The sequence below is a fragment of the Equus przewalskii genome, chromosome 3 (assembly GCF_037783145.1).
Source record: "Equus przewalskii isolate Varuska chromosome 3, EquPr2, whole genome shotgun sequence".
NCBI classification, from domain to species: Eukaryota; Metazoa; Chordata; class Mammalia; order Perissodactyla; family Equidae; genus Equus; species Equus przewalskii.
Genome location: NC_091833.1, coordinates 29,368,140 through 29,384,919, shown reverse-complemented (window position 1 = coordinate 29,384,919; position 16,780 = coordinate 29,368,140). Strand labels below are relative to the sequence as shown.

Sequence of the window (16,780 nt, the reverse complement as noted above, 5' to 3'; positions counted from 1 at the left end):
GAAGGAACAGATGCATTCTAACCTCAGACAAGCTATTCCACCAAATCACGAGCGAGTCAACCACCCACCATATTGTAGCGCTCCAGCAGCTCGGGAGTCACGGGGTAGCGCAGCCTCATCTTTCGGTAGAGCGCATGCTTCTCGTAGTAACTGACGAGCTCCACGAGGCTCTCGAAGTAGGCGGAGGTCCCCAGCACAAAGTGCCGGCCGTCCTTGTTGATGCGACAGTGCTTCACTTTGCCCCTGGCCCTGGAGGGGGAGGACCACACGGGGTTGACAGGCTGAGATCGTGGCAGCCAGACAACTGCTATACAAACGCCACCAATTAGAAACAACCTAGCTATCCAGCCTTGGGGGACCAGATGAATAAACAGGGCACAGCCTTCCTATGGAATGCAATGACGTCAATCTTTGCAAAAGGGATACAGAAGAACACGTACCTCAGAAGAGAAATACTGCTGAGCAACTCAACAGCCAGCCCCTCTTGCCCTTCTCCTCTCCTCCCCAATTACATGACTTGACTTGGGGAACATCCTAGTGTCCAGACCAAGGTTGGCAAACTACAGCCCACAGGCCCAATCCGGCCCACCACTTATTTTTATAAATAAAGTTTTATTGAAACAGCCACGCTCATCCATTTACGTATTGCCTGCGGCTGTTTTCACTCCACAACAGCAGAGCTGAGTAGTTGCCACAGAGACCGTCCGGCTGGCCTGCAAGGCCTCAAATATTTATAGAAAACATTTGCCAATCTCTACTCTAGAACTCTGGGCCTTGATCCTGAAATCCTTAAATCTTATCTTCAATGGTCCAACTAGTGAAACAACAGAATTTTTTTTCCAAAAAGGAAACAAAGTCTTTTATTTCTTCACCCACTTGAAGCAAGGCAGAAAAAATCCAAAACAGAACGGACTCCTCCGTCTTACTAGCTTTTATCAGCAAGAACAGAAACATTTGGGAAAATAAGTTTTGACCCTAACTTTACAGCCAAGAGCATCTTTTTACAACTGTCTAAAAGCATAGTTACAATGGGGGAACCACGCATCTTTTAAAACTTTTGCACCTGAGAGACATTTTTTTATTGTTTTAAAAAAAACACATCCTGTCAAGCCATTTCTTCAAAATGTCCTGTTAAAAAAAAAAAAAGCTAGAAGACTTCTGCTTCCGTGGCTTCTCTGCAGTATATTTTATTAAATTAAATATTTATTGAAAAAAGGAAAAAAGAAAAGAAATACTGCTCAGTAGAAAAACAAGTTGCAGAATGAAACTAGAGTATGATTCCATTTGTATTTTGATGAAATGAAATGGAATACCCACCCACAAAATGGATATTTTCCATAGGTGTATATATATATGTATATAAAATTATTTTTTAAGTCTAGGTGGAGACATCAGTTAGAAATTGTGTTTTCCACCAGGACAAGATCTGAGATGAGAAGGACCACAGGGGGCTTTAGCCTGTACTGCAGTGTCTTAATTTTTTATAAGAAGAAAATATTTATGTAATTAAAAATTAATTTCTAAACTTTTTACAAAAGCTCCCCAGGGCAGGGAGGTTCTGGGGTGTGGAGGTTAAGAGTGTGGGTCCGGTGCTGGCTCCATCCTCCGGCAACCTCTCTGAGCCTCAGTTTCCTCATCCCCACCTTGGGGATTCGCAGCTCCTGGGGAATGTCAGGACCGCCGTCCGTCAGTAACCCAGGGTAAGCCGTCTGCGATGTGTCCGGCACCCAGAGGGTACTCAATAAACAAATGGTTGGGAGAATATAACCAAAATCAAGACAAAACAAGCTTCCCTGGGAGACAGAAGAATCAAAAGCAGAGAGGAGAACAGGCTGGAGTCTGAGCTGCGCTTTCCAGCCTCCCGGGGCGTGTCGCTACCAGTCAGTGGATGCCACGGCCTGTCTTAGCCCCTCGTCCCACCGAGGGATGCCTCCCACCAATCACACCAGCAACAACTTCATCTCTGTGCGTGGACTTGAAAGCAGACGCCTCGCCCCTCCTGTGGAAACCTGTCCAGAAGTTCAGTGCCCATTCCCAGAGCCTAGGACAGCGCCTGGCACCGGGGAGATCCGCCACAAGTATATGTGGGGGGACAAATGCCTCCAGACCCGTGCACTCCCTCTGCCTGGAATGCACCCCCCACCCCATTTCCTGGAACTCCTAGTCACCCTCTGTCACCCCGCCTGACCAGTCTCTCTGTGGCACTTATCGCACAATATTACAGCAATTTGTTCATGCACCTGATTCTCCCGCCAGAGGCAACCCTTGTCAGCGAGGGACAGCGATGCCCACCCCACACCCTGACCAGAGTGGATTTGAGAAAGTATGTGTGTCCAGGGCAGGCGGAGGCCATCTGTGACTGCGGCAGTGACTGAGGGTCCCCAGCAGGCACGCAGTGCGGGGAGGCCAGGGAAGTTCACAGCCCAGCATGATGGAAACAGCCTTCCCCTCCCCTCCTCTGAGACACACGTGCTGGACTAAGGATGGCAGACACCATCCTCTTCGCTGACTCGTGCAGCCAGCATTTACTGACCACCTGCTGTTTCCCAGCCATGCTAGGTAAGAGGGAACCGGCCAAGAGGACGAAGTGCTTCTGAGTATTATGACGACTCTCATTCCACCAGACCGCTGGCCTCGTGAGAGCAGGGACCAAGCTGTTTTTATCACACCAGTATTTCTGGAGCCCAGCACAGGGCCTGGCACACAGCAGGTGCTCACTGAACATCTTCTGATTCCTAAAGAATAGAACCTCCGGCTCTCAGGGGTGCCTCCTACCTCGTGGGGGGGACAGACGCACAAGCAGATCGGTGGGTGTATGTAAATAGAGCATCAGTCTGGGGATTCCCCATCTTCATCCACGTGGTTCCAGTAAAGTGACCCCAACCCCATCGCCAGCTTGAAGGTGCCCACTCAGAATCATGTTACCCGGCTCAAGCAGGGGCCAGTGGGAGTGCCTCACAGGACTCGTCCTTTCTGTAGGACACTGTCCTGGCACCCCAGGGTAAAGCCATCTGAGAACAAAGCCAATGGAGAGTAACACCAAGACACACAGAGCTGGTCTCCTGAGGATCTTCAGGTGAGGCTGGATCCAGGCATGTTGGAAGCCTGTTTCATCTCCTGGCTTGTAGCCAATAAATCCCCACCGTTTTGTGTGTGTGTCTCAGCCACTGAGTTTGGTGTCTGTCACTTGCACTCAAAAGCATCCTGACTGAGTGACAGATCCCCAACACCCAGTCCAGCACCTGGCACAGCAGGTGTTCACTTTACTGCTAGGAGCTTTGGGGGGAAAAGCAAACAGCAAAGGCCCAATGCCAAGAAGCCCAGGGCCTCCCTGTTGGCAGCACAAAAGAGCCACACTGGCTAGAGCCAGCACACAGTAGGTCCTCAGTCAATGGCAGCAATGCTGCCCATCACCACCAGCTGGAAGAAGCAGCTCAGGGATAACTCGGAGGGGGAGGCGGAGGGCAAATACAAATGCTCGGGGGGCAGCCTGGCAGGGTAACCAAGAGGAATGGGCCAGGGGCATGGGAACAGAAGGAACAGGAGCAGATGGGCACGCCAGGGCCCCTGCACAGATGGTAACCACCGTCACCACTCGGGAACATAGGCCCAGAGCTTCCACCTCCACCCATTTTTCATAAGAAACAGACTGAATTTTCAAATGAAATTTCTCAGTTTTTAACATCACCACGCAGACTGAGCAAAACACATCCACAGGCCTGAGCTGGCTACGTGCCTCTGGCTCCAGACCTCACAGGGAAGAGCACAGGCCTTGGAGGTGGACAGGCTCAAGTCTGAAATTCTGACTCAGCCCAGGACTAGGTTGTGTGGCTCTAGAGAGATCACTTAACCTCTCTGGACCTCCATTTCTTTACTTGTAATAGGTGGATCTACTCCTCATGGGCTCTAATGAAGGATTGGATCAGATGAGGCCACAAAGGCAGCCCAGTGCCTGGGACACAGTTAGGAACGAAATATATGGTAGCCAGCATTCTATTACCATCCCCAAGAAAACCCAGGGAAACCCTGGAGCTGGGGAGATGGAAGGACAGTAAGAATTGGGTCTGAACCCCCACCAACATCGTCACTTGGGAAATTGGAGAAATCGGGTGTCTCGGGGCCAAATTAAAGTGGGGAACCACAGTCCTAGACGTGGCTGGGCTCTATGGCCTTCCCACTGGCAGTGCTGGGAGGTGCGGACCGGAGGAAACTAGGTTTATATCATCACCCATCTGGGCTGCCAGGACTGCCGGGGTCCGAACGCCAGCCCCACCACTCACTGGCTGCATGCTGCAGAGCGCGCGTGCAGGGGGCTCCAGTCCGTGCACTTACCTGAAGGTGATGGCGTAGGAGTCCGTGCCTTCCCGCTTCCGGATCAGGAAGGCCCCGTCCCGGGGAACCCTCATCAGCATGTCCTCTGCTTCTCCGCGGCTCAGCCCGTCGTAGTACCACCTGCAGCACAGGGCCAGGAAACAGCCAAGTGAGGGGCTACCACGGAGGAGGAAACAATGGGCCCTGAGGATGCCTGACACGCGGCCCCAGAAACCTCGATGGGACCTACACACGGGGCTCCCCTCCAAAATCACCTGTGAAGACGGCAAGTTTTTAAGAGCCCACCAAGACGCAGCTTGGGTGAAAGAGTCACGGAGTGGGTCTGTTTGGAGCACAAGAGAATAAATGGACTTATCTTTAGCCCCGCCACGGGACCGGGTCTGAAGGGCCAGCATCAGAGGGTGGCCCAGTCACTGCTGACGTCCCAGAAAATCAGAGCAGAGAACACAGAAACATAGAGTTGTAGAGGGGTTCTTTGGTTACTTTTAAAGATGTGGAATAGCAAATTTTAAAAGGCAATCCACATGAATATAGACAAGAAAAGTAAAAAGTAAAGTTGCCCTTAAGTTATATGGCTTCCTCAAAATGGGCATTTTAGTAGCCTTTGGCTTAAAAATTGTTTCTTTATTTCCAGAATTGGTGATCCCTTTGCAAGACATAACTGGTAATCCCTTCACTGGATAAAACAAATGAAGGGGAGGGGCCGGCCCAGCGGCACAGTGGTTAAGTCCGCTGTTCTGCTCTGGCGGCCCCGGGTTCACAGGTTTGGATCCTGGGCCTGGACCTACACACTGCTTATCAGACCATGCTGTAGCAGCGTCCCACAGAGAAGAACTAGAATGACCTGCAACTGTGATATACAACTACGTACTGGGGCTTTGGGGAGAAAAGAAAAAATGAAGGGGAAACCTTACTTTTTCCTTGTTCGCTTTCAGAACAAACAGGAACGAGCTTTGACAAACAGAAAGACATCACCAGGCCAAAACTAACCTCTAAAAATCAAAGCCCAAGAGCTGAGGACCAGGAAGATAAAGAAGGAGAAAGGGAGGGAGAGGAGAAGGGAGAGAGAGAGAAAATGGGGCCAGAGTACCAGGGAGTAGATATTTGGACGCTGGCCGCCCTGGGGATGGTAAGAGACCGCGGGAATCTGGGCCCCAGCACACGCGCAATGCGGGCTTTTCTGATTCGTAAACACGATCCCCACGGGTGTCTGAACCCACGGGGATGCCCCTGAGATCTGCCTCCCGAGAGCACGGGCACACGTACGGCTTTGCCTCGTGGGGGTTGGGGTTGGGCACGGGGTCGGTGAGCCGAAGCTCGAACTCGGCGCAGCGCAGGTGCGTCTCGCGGTAATGCTGGATGAGGGCGTAGATGCTGGTAAACATGAGGTTGTCAGTCAGGTAGTACTTCATGGTCCCGCCCTCCATGGTGGAGCGGATCCGGCAGTGCTGGACGCGGCCCGACCGCCTGCGGGGAGAGGGACCGCATCAGTGCCCAGGCCGGGGGGCCCTTCCCACACCCCAGGCGTCAGAGAGCACAGGCCAGGGCCAGAGCTGCAGCCAGGGCCCCAGGGAGTGGACACTAGTGTGGCCACACAGGCCTCCCTCTGCTCTTAGAGCAGCCCCAGGGCTTTAGCACGGGCTGGTCCTTTGGCCTGGATTCCAGAACATTCTACCTACTTCCTCCATCCACTGCCCCCTTTGACCTACATAACTTCTACTCTGGACCAGACGGCTTGGGTTCAAATCCTGACTCTACTACTTTTGAGCCAAGTGATCTTGAACAAGTGACCTGTCCTCCCTGAGCCTCTCTATTACTATCCTAGTGGTCAAACAAGGATAATAATAATAGCATCCACCCCACAGAGTGAGATCATGCACAAAATGAGCCCAGGATGCTGCCTGGCACACAGTAAGCATCCTAGAGGGTTAGCTATCACTGTCATCTGATGTTGTTATTATCACCATTTCTATCCTTCAGGTCTCCTCTTAAAGCCGCTTCCTTCAGGGAGTCCTCCCTGATCGCCCCTCCACCAAAGCATCACGTCAGACCCTCTCTGACAGACTTTCCTCACACCCTGCATTTCCCTCACTGCATTTCTCACAACTACCATTACGTTATTTGCATGATTCCTTTCTCATTGTCCATTTTCCCCACCAGACTATCTCCATCAGGACAGGGACACCGTCTGTCTGGTCACTGCTAAATCACTGTGCCTAGCACACAGCAAGCACTCAATAAATATCTTTTAATGAACGAAGGCACAGATGAGTGAGTGAGTGAGTGAGCGAGGGAGAAAGCTCAAGACACGACAGCTGCATAAGGCCGCCTCCAGAAACTCTATTTTAGAGGCAAGGAAAAAGAGATTCTAGAAGGTTGAGTGAATTGCCCAGGGTCACACCACGTGTTCCAGGGCCCGGATTAGGAAGAGGTGAGTGAGGCCACATCGTCTTAATTGCAGGCTCAGATCCTATCTTTACATAAATGTTGGTGTTTTGTTCATCCCAGATTTCTTTTTTGCATTACTTTTGATTTTTTTTAAAATGATGCATTGAAATATCACTAATCTTGATTAGTGAGTTTTTTGGGTCTCAGCCACCTCACCCGAGTCCTGCCCCACACAGCTCAGTAAATCAAGTCTGGCATTCCAGTCCAGGCCCTCCAGAGGCCAGCCTGAGATCACATTGCGTGCCACATGGCCTCCTGTCCGGCCAGCTCGAGGGGAAGGGGGCATTACCAGAAGGACAGGGTGTAGTCATTGGGGAAGGTCTCGCTCTCTCGCACCAAGAAGGTCCCATCCTTGCCCCCGGTCTCGGCACAGTATTCCTGTAGCAGCTTCTCGGCACTTGTCCTCTTCTCCACCTTCTTGTGGAACCACTTCTCCCCAAAATGCAGCTCTGTGGGGGGTGTATCCTGGGCCACAAAGAGAAGAAGAGTTTCTGAAAACCTGCACCAAACCCCCAACATCACCAGACCTCTGCACATGCCAACCTGGGGGACTGGACAACAGACAGAGGCTGGCCTTAGTCTGCCCTCACCCCAAGAGGTCTGGAAAACAGCTTCCACTCCCTACCCTGCTTGCCATCTGCTCCTGACAGGCCCCCTCTGTGGTGGCCTCCTGGAGTCCTGAGATATGGGGCAAGGCATCCCCAGTACACCCCTCAGCTCTATTGCCCAGGAAGTCTGAGAGCCAAGTGTCCTGGCAGGTGCACTCAAGAAACAGTACCAAGGATGGCCAGCAGCCCAAGGGGAGAGGGCAGGAAAGCCAGGAACCAGGCCAGGGAACGGGGCTAGACAGAGCATCCAAATGTCTGCATCCTCTGGAGGGAACGCAAGCCAATCAGGCCCTTCAGAGAGCAGGAAGACCCTTGAACCTCATTGGTTAAGCACCTGGGTCAGCCAGCCAATCAGAGAGGAGCCAAGCAGGCCTTGGTACCCAAAGATACAGCTCCTTGGGCTGAGAGGATGTCTAGGCCTGCTGGCCACAGGAGGAGAGGAAGAAGTCTCCACCTACCTGGGGTGGCTCCTCTTCCCCGGTCTGTTCAATGTCGTCGCTAAAGGACAGCTTGGCATCAGCAATGGCACAGTAGTGCCGAGTCCATTTCTAGAAGGCAGAATGAGCATTAGGTCTCCCCAAAGTTTTTGCCCCATCACTCTGGGGCCCAAGGCCCCTGCCTGGCATCGCCCCAGCATTCCCTGGGGACTCGCCTTTCCCACTTTCATAGACACTTATGGTGGTTTCACAGAATTCAATCCCCTTCGAGATGCTTCCTTTAAAACATCTATTTATTTGGGAATTCTTTTGGCATTTTCAGGACTTTTTTATTCAGTGTGTCTAAGGATAGCTTAATATCAAATTTCCATTTCACATGTATTTAACTTGAAGCCTTTTAGGAACGATGGGACTGTTTTTGTGTCCTCATCACTACCTTTTCCTATTTCATCCACTTTTTAAGACTTTCAGGATTTCTCAGCCAGTTTGTCTAGAGACCCTTTCTGCAACATTTCATTGTTACTTAATTCTTTATTTAAATTTTAACCATTTTTAACGTTTATTTCTAGCACATAAGAATAGACATGGGAAAATATACTCAAATGGATTCGCAAGTTAGGTTAAGGGACATGAGAAGTGCTGTTAGTTCAAAATGTCACCTCTCATCAAAAAATGATGTTTCCTGGGGCCAGCCCAGTGGCGCCGTGGTTAAGTTCGCACATTCTGCTTTGGTGGCCCAGGGTTCACCAGTTCGGATCCCGGGTGCGGACATGGCACCGCTTGGCAAAAGCCATACTGTGGTAGGCATCCCACGTACAAAGTAGAGGAAGACGGGCATGCACATTAGCTCAGGGCCAGTCTTCCTCAGCAAAAAGAGGAGGATTGGCAGCAGATGTTAGCTCAGGGCTAATCTTCCTCAAAAAAAATTAAAAAAATAATAAATTTTTTTAAAATGATGTTTCCAGTGACTATCCCAGATTGGAGGACACCAAGGAGTTAGGACAGCTAACTGCATTGCTGAATCCTGGACTGAATCTTGGACCAGAAAAAGGATATTAGTGGACAAACAAGTGAACCTGGAATAAGGTCCATAAATTAATTCGTGGTAGTATTGTACCAGTGTTCATCTCCTGGTTACGATAATTAAACTCTGATTAGGTAGGATGCTAATATTTGGGGGAGCGTATATGAGAACTCTCTGTACTAGCATGTGTGTGTGTAAATATAGAGTATATTACATTGAATAAATAGCTATTACAAAATAAAACATTAATAATGCAAAAGAAAAATAATGATTCATTATCATCATAAATTCACTCAGCACAAAATGGGATTAAGACAGGAATATCCTGTGAGCTCTCCAGCAGCCTCGGATGCACTCAAGGCTCTGAGAAGGGCTGTGAGGAGACCCACCTGGTCAATGGAATCCCACATGTACAGTTCACCCTGTTGCTTGTGTTCATCCTTCTTGTCCTCCATGTTGACATCCACGTCGCCTCGGGGGCCCAGCTTCTTATGCTGAGGGAAGAAACACACATAGCCTGTCTCTCTCAAGACCCATGTTTAGGATCTTTGGGCCAATAAGCATCCATCAGCAGCTTCCCACCTCAGGGCCTTTGCACTGTCTGTTCTCTCTGCCTGGCTTCTCTCTCACTACAGTCAGCTTGGTGCTTGGTGTCACCTCCTCCAAGGAGCTTTCCTTAACTGATCTAAAATAGCCCACACTCCCCTTCCTGTCCTTGTCACTGCCTGGCCCCTGGTAGTCGTTTTTCATATTCTTGGCCCTATGTGTATCTATGTATCTATCTGTTTATTGTCTTCTGTCTGTCTTCCCTGCTGGAATATAAGCCCCACAAGAGCAGGGACTTTGTGCTGTTCCCTGTTGAATCTCCTGTGACAGCTCAGCAGATAGTAAGCACTTGATAAATATTTAGTGAACAGTGACACCACCCGCAGGCCCCCGCATTCTCCAGGAAGATCCCAGCCAGGCCAGGGGGCACAGGCTGCACAGGGCAGCAGAAGGCACACTGGGATGAAAATTTAGAAGCCCTGGGAGCAAACAGCACTGCTGCTACTTGATCAGCTGTGTGACCCTGGGCAGGTGGCCGCACTTCTCTGAGCCTCACATTTCTTATCTGCGGGACTAAGACAACGACTACGACAGCGTTCGCCTGTGGGTGCGGACCGCCCATCGAGGCAAGCATCTGTAAGTCTCGGATTGTGGTGACCTGGATTCAGAGTCAGGCTTGGCTTCAGGGCCTTGCCCCTCCCTAGCTGTGTGACCTTGGCTGCATGACCATCTGTGCCAGTCTCAGTCATTTCCCTGTAAAATGGGAGTAATGACAGCCTCGGCCGGGTCCCATAAGCCCATGGATGTGTAAGATTCCTGTAAACAGTGAAGCACGACATCAGTGTTCCATTTTGAACGGCCTTGAATTACTTTTTTGTCAGGAACTAAGCGTGTAACGTCGGCTGAGTCCACCTCCAGACCTCAGTGTCCACACCTGTAAAGTGGGCTAGGGGCCAGGGATGACCGTCTGGCAGGGTTGTGATGAGACTGAACATTTATGACCATGCCTGGCCCAGGGTGTGGCCCACGGTGACTTTGTCACAAATGCTATTTCTACCCGCTTCTCCCTGAAACAGAAGGGGGAGCCACGAAGTACCCCTGGTGGGCAATGGGTGCCCCGAAAGGGGCCTTCACCACTTCACACCCCCAAACAAGAGCCGGAAAATCCCTGGGGACACGCAGAGAGCTGTCCTAATGGAAACAGCGGGAAGGCACAGATGAGCTGGGAGCAGAGAAATGCAATGAGGTCCCCTGAAGACTCAGTGACCCAACGCCTGGGAAGCCACGGACCCTCCCCAGCCGAGGTCCCCTCGCCATTCGTCCTGCCTTCGCCATGCTGGCAGCTTCCCTTGGAGTCTCAGTGAAAATTACCCCAAATCCCACAAATGTGCTGATGCTTTACTCGGAGGGCACCAACACCCCCTGCTCTGAATGGGCCCCCGGCCAAAGCCCCCTCACACCGTCTGGTGCTTCTCTGTTGATGGGGCTGTCTCCCCACCAGACAGTGAGCTCCTTGGCACACAGGGCTGCTCCCAGTGCATCTCGGTGGCCCAGTGACAATCTAGGGAACGTGCCACGTGTTCATACCACCTCACCTTTATGGATGTTATTCCCGCTACCTGAAGGCCATTCCTCCTCTCTGCCTAGTAAACACCTGTCTTCCACAGGAGCCTGCTAGCTGTCGATGAAATCCACCCCACTCCTTCCACCAGCTAGAGGCCTCATAGTCACTCCCTTCTGTGGCCATGTGGCTACGTTCTCACGCACGACCAGGACAGGCTGGGACGTGCACAACTGACACCCCACCTGCTTACAGAAATCACTCGCCCGGACACCCTCACCTTCTCCTTACTCTGAGCCGGAGCCCAGACAGCCCACAACCCAGCGTCCACCACACAGCCCAGGATGGGGCCCTCAGGCAGAGCCCTCACCATCTCTGTGCCACGGGTCTCCTTGGAAGTCTGGGGAAGGCTGCAGACCCCTTTCTCAGAATAACGTTTAGAATGCATAATATTATAAGAGAAATTTGAAATTTTTTATATTGAAATACAACTATTCAGATATTAAATAAAAAATATTTGCAATATGCTAATAGACGTGCTCCTTTAACATCTTACATAAAATCTAGAGGCAGATCTAATCACCACCGCAATTTCAAAGTAGTGCCGAGTGCAGCATTATTTTGAGGTTCTGCAATGGTAAACGTCATACGAAAATATCCATGATTTTGGCGGGTGACAAAGCCCCAAGGCGCTTGTTACCAATATTCACACTGGAAGGAAACGTTAAGTTTTACTTACAGGTTAATAAAAATGAGGCAACATTTTTTTCCCGAAGTCCACACGCCACCGCCCCCCGACTTCTACGTGTGGATTCTTTGGGGGTCTGCGGAACCCCATCTGAAAACCCCTTCCCCAGGAGACTGCCGAACAAGACAGGAGGATCCTGGGTCCCTGGAATAAGCTTTGGGCCAGAGCTCAAAGCATCGAGAACTTTCTCCCTCAGATGAGGAAGACGTCAACTCTTTCATTCTTCAGGCCACTGTGTGTCTTCTCTCTCCATCCTAATACGAACACCCAAATGTCGCCCTCCCTGTGGCACCCCTGGCACTCTCAGACACTCCTCTCTCCCCACAGCACTTGGGACCCACCTCCATCACCCATCAGCGCACGCAGCCTTTCTGGGCAACTGTCCACCTCCAGTCCATCTCCCACACTAGCCTGGGAGCTCCCGAGGGCAGGCACCAAGTCTGGGTCCCTGAGCACCCCAACACCTTGCACAGGCCTGACTCAGAGAGGGGCGTGGTGAAGGTCGGCCCAGAGAAAGCGTGAGCAACAAAGAGCCGGTACTTAGACGTAGCCCCTGCTAGGGGACAGGTGCGATTCTAAGCTCTTTGCACACGTTTTTGCGTGTTAGGCTCATAGCAAATGCACTGGGTTCTACTATTAACGCTCCGAGACCAGCAAGGACCCAGAGGCACCAAGAGGTTAAATGACCTTGTCCGGGCTTACAGTGTCCGTAGGGAAAGCGGGTTTGAGGCCGGGACGTCGGGACACGGAGAGGGCACCCTGAGCCACTGGCCCTCCTCAATGATTGACAGCACCCTGAGGCACCCACCTTGATGATGATCTTCTCCCGCAGCTGGCTGGGCGAGGGCAGCTGGTCAGCACTGGCCTCCGTGGGCTTCATCAGCAGCTGGTCGCCAAACACCTCCTTGAAGACCCTGGCCATGTGGCGCTGCTGCTCCACGCCACAGTGCTCCTCAATGGACAGGATCACGGGGAAGCTGCGGGCGGCAGGGGCCGGTCGGCTCAGCAAGGGGCGCGGGACTCCCTCTGTGCCTGCCCACCAGAGGGGCCCCTCTGCTGAGACGGCTCAGCAAGGGCCGGGGGGCAGAGGTCACCGAACAGCCACAGGGTTTCCCAGCCCCAGCCGCCTCTAGAACCAGGGAGTGACTTGTGCTCTTGGCATGTAGGGGGCGCCAACACTCGGCTGAGGTCTCGTTGGCAGTGACTTTGGCCAAGATGGAGCCCAGGCTGGTAGTGAGGCTGAGGGTTGTAGGGTACGTGGCCGTGTGTCTGTGTGTGTGTGTAGAATGTATGTGTGTAGGGTGTGTGAAGGGTGTGCGTGTAGGGTGTATTGTGTAGGGGGTGTGAAGGGTGTGTGCGTAGGGGGTGTGAAGGGTGTGTGTGTGTGTAGGGTGTATGTGTGAAGGGTTTGTGTGTGTGTGTAGGGGGTGTGTGTGTGTAGGGTGTATTTGTGAAGGGTGCATGTGTGTGTAGGGTGTATGTGTGAAGGGTTTGTGTGTGTGTGTAGGGTGTATTTGTGAAGGGGCATGTGTGTGTAGGGTGTAGTGTGAAGGGTTTGTGTGTGTGTGTAGGGGGTGTGAAGGGTGTGTGTGTGTGTAGGGTGTATGTGTGAAGGGTTTGTGTGTGTCTAGGGGGTGTGAAGGGTGTGTGTGTAGGAGGTGTGAAGGATGTGTGTGTGTGTGTGTATGTAGGCGGTGTGTGTCTGTCCATGCAACCTTAGCTGCCTTCCCCTTAAAGGCAAACCACCAGGAAATCAGCCCACCGACCTCGAGGTGACAAAGGCGTGGTCTTTGATGGCCTGCACGACATCATCAAACTTGATCTTGGTGGTCCGTGTCCAGCCGTGGTAGATGATGGGCTTCCCATCGGGCCCGTCCCAGCAGTCCACTAGGGGAGTAACATGTGGCCTCAACACCTCCATCCTCTCCGCCTCCCAGGTCCACGGAGGGCAGACATGCTGTGCCCACAGCAGCGAGATCAGCCCCGACCCCGCGGCCAGCTCAGTTACCAGGACATGGGGGCCAATAATTACCCTCAGGGCCACCAACCTGAGGACATGTGTTACCTGTGTACATGCATCACCTGTGTGGTTACAGGACGATTTTGGTTGTCAATTAGAGGCCCCTTTGTAATGCAACACAATTGTCCAAAAGAAGCTCGTGTATGTTTCTTTTTTAAAAAGATATTTATAATGTGTTTTATTTTCTGACTTCACTTGTCTAAACCTTGGCTTGCTTTTTATGCTGGTGGAAATAATACACAGCAGTAAGAAATTTATCTTTAAAGGTTCACGGTAAAATATTCAAACAGAACTAGATTATATAGAAGGTAAGTGTCCCCTATATTTTCAACCCCCAGAGGTAACAGGAGCCGACAGTTTCAAACTTAATTTTCCACATTTGCTTTTTCCTGAGGGGGAAAAATATATATAAAGTAGGCACCAGTCTGTAGGAATAACTGCCATTGAAGTTTGATACCGTGATGAATGTTTTTGATAAAATTGGAGCCTAAATCAGTGGTTTGTGCCTTTTCTCAGCCAAATACACCTCCAGGCCTTTGGCGGTCAAGTCAGGCTGGGAGGGGGAGAAGTGAGGAGAAGGGAGGAAGCAGCTGGTTCCTGGCATGTCCAGGGGCCTGGAATCTCCTGTACTGGGGTGTCTGTGAGCAACTGTGGGAAGAACGGACAGGGTGGCTCCCAGGTGGGCCAACTGCTAAAACAGAGGGCGTTTGCCTTCCTCTAAAAACAGCCCAAAGGGAAGCTGGGGAGAAAAGCAGCATAATAAAGCCATCTTTGCTACTAGCCTCCCAGCCCTTCCGTTGTATCAGGATACTTTCTAGATGCCCAAAACCACAGCCCAAGGGTTTACGGCTCCAACCTGGCACCAGGCTTGACAGCACTCCTTGTCTGGGGCACAATTTTCTTCTGGGGAAAGGTCCTTGGTGGTTGATGGCCACATCCCTCACCCCAGATGCTACGGGCACCTGGGTTCTCCCTCAGCCTGTCCCGCCCATCCCCACTATGCAGGCCTTTAAAACTAAAAAAGCATCAAGCAACGATATGGCTAGCCTCGATGTGCCATAGTGTTCTGTCTGCCAGCAAAATCACTCACGCTCGATGCAGCGACAGCCCATCCGCAGACAGCGGATGTACGCTTCCGTGGACGACTCGCTCCGCAGCTGGTCACCTGTGAGGTACCTGAAGGAAAGGAGGTGGGCGGCCGTGTGGCAGCAGGCCTGCACCTCAGGGCGTCCTTGGGGAACTTCTCAGTCCAAGCCCCCAAAGTCCTGAGTCCTTCCTGTCTAGAAAGACCCACGGTTAGGATCTGGGGCAGACACACGCTGTCGTGTGGCCACGCCAGTCATGAGCCTTAGACTCAGGCCACATTGTAGGATTTGAACAATAACCACCTTGGCCATCCAAGCATAGGGAAGAGACCGTGCGGTCTTTGAAGAACTGGGTCAAAGGGTGTGAGGAGTAAGATAACAGTGGATGATAAATTAACAACCCCTCCACGGCTGCCCACGAGGCTCTGGGTCTAAACAGCAGAGATGGGCCACCATTTTGATATCAGGCTCCAGGCAGGCACTGAACAGGTGTTCAAAGACTAAGGGTGGAATTTACTACGCTAGGAACTATGTCTGCCAGAAGTGACAATGAAATACTTTTTATGCATTCTCCTCCTCACCATGACTCCTCTTTTCTAAGAGTTGAAGTTCCTTAACTATCCTGGTTTGGTAGAATTCACCATCCTAAGACACAAACTCTTAAACCAAAGGACATGGTGGGGAAGAGGGAACCATGAGATCAATTTGCCCCTGAAAAAGACTTCATCTTCCAGAAAGCCTGGAGCTGAACTGAAGCGCCTTCCCCTGACTTCTGACTGGAACGACACTTGGGGACGTACCAATCGACAGCTCTCTGGGTGCCCAGGGTCCAAGGCCTTCACCCTCTCCCTTTAGAAGGATGCTAATATTGACACTTGAGTGTACCATCCACTTCTCTCTTCCAGTCTATTCTCTTTTGTGCAATCATGGTAATCTTCCGAAGATGTCAATTTGAGCATGTTGCTCTCTGGCTTAAAGCCCATCAGTGGCTCCCGCTACCCTCGCTGTCACTTAAAAGATTCCACTCAAGCAGATTCTGCCGGCCTCCTCTCCTGCCACTCACCCTCCTGGAGTCCACAGTCTAGTCTTAGCCTCCTTTCAGTTCCTCCTACCCCTGGGCCTTTGCATATGCTGGTCCTCTGTCTAAAACTCTCCTCCTGGCCTCACCACTGATTCTCCTCTCATCCACTCTTATTTTTCACTAAGATTCAAAGGAGGTCTCTTCTCCTCCAAGCACATGAGGACAGTGCTGTTCATCCTGCCCTGTTCACTGCTGTATCCCTGGTACCCAGCAAGCGGGGCAGACACTCAGTAAACATCAGTTCCATGACTAATTCCATTGCTTTGCTGTGGCTACTATGCAATGCCAAACCATGAAAACCAGCTCTGCGGATTTGCTTCTCAGGGCCGCAGAAAAAGGGTTATTACTGCAATGCCAACCGGGAAAGAGAAGTACACTTCCTCACCCCTTCCAGAAGCTTCTGTATATTCTCATCTCAACAGCGGCGCCCTGCACTCCACCCACGTCCCGCACTCTTTGCCAGAGCAGCGCAATGGAACACCTGCCATATTGCCCTTCATCTGCCGGACCCATTCCAGGCTCATGGCCAAACTCACGTATTGTGGGATGAGGAGATCCAGTAATGTGACAAGGGGTTGTTCATGTCCTGCATGTCCACCACGTCATACTTCTCATCCCAGATGCTGTTCTCCCGTGAAAACAGGTACGTGAGGAACTAGGAGAGTCACAAACACACAGATGGGGTCAGCACGATGGGGACAAGGATGGGTGGTGCCGGGTTCTTCCTGGCTATGTCAACCCGGGGGACTGGTAGCTCTCATACGTCAACTCAGCAGGTGGTCTCCAGGCCTCAGTTACCCAAGTTTTCAGTGCAGAAGCTCAGGCTGTAATAGGCTGTATCGATGCACGTTTCATTGACCTATACAACATTTTCCTTTTTAATGTGTATC

At 51.4% G+C, this 16,780-nt stretch overlaps 1 protein-coding gene across 1 annotated transcript in view; it reads right to left on the bottom strand.

Moving 5' to 3' along the window:
- PLCG2 (phospholipase C gamma 2) overlaps positions 1–16,780 on the bottom strand; it is a 146,805-nt gene that overhangs the window by 40,566 nt on the left and 89,459 nt on the right. Inside the window, exons 11-20 of the mRNA XM_070612379.1 lie at positions 16,427–16,545; positions 14,815–14,900; positions 13,471–13,591; positions 12,513–12,681; positions 9,239–9,343; positions 7,847–7,936; positions 7,070–7,245; positions 5,599–5,799; positions 4,333–4,452; positions 69–249 (exon numbers count right to left, since the gene is read on the bottom strand). Coding sequence (XP_070468480.1) covers positions 69–249; positions 4,333–4,452; positions 5,599–5,799; positions 7,070–7,245; positions 7,847–7,936; positions 9,239–9,343; positions 12,513–12,681; positions 13,471–13,591; positions 14,815–14,900; positions 16,427–16,545 — 1,368 coding nt within the window. The remainder of the gene's footprint in view (positions 1–68; positions 250–4,332; positions 4,453–5,598; positions 5,800–7,069; positions 7,246–7,846; positions 7,937–9,238; positions 9,344–12,512; positions 12,682–13,470; positions 13,592–14,814; positions 14,901–16,426; positions 16,546–16,780) is intronic.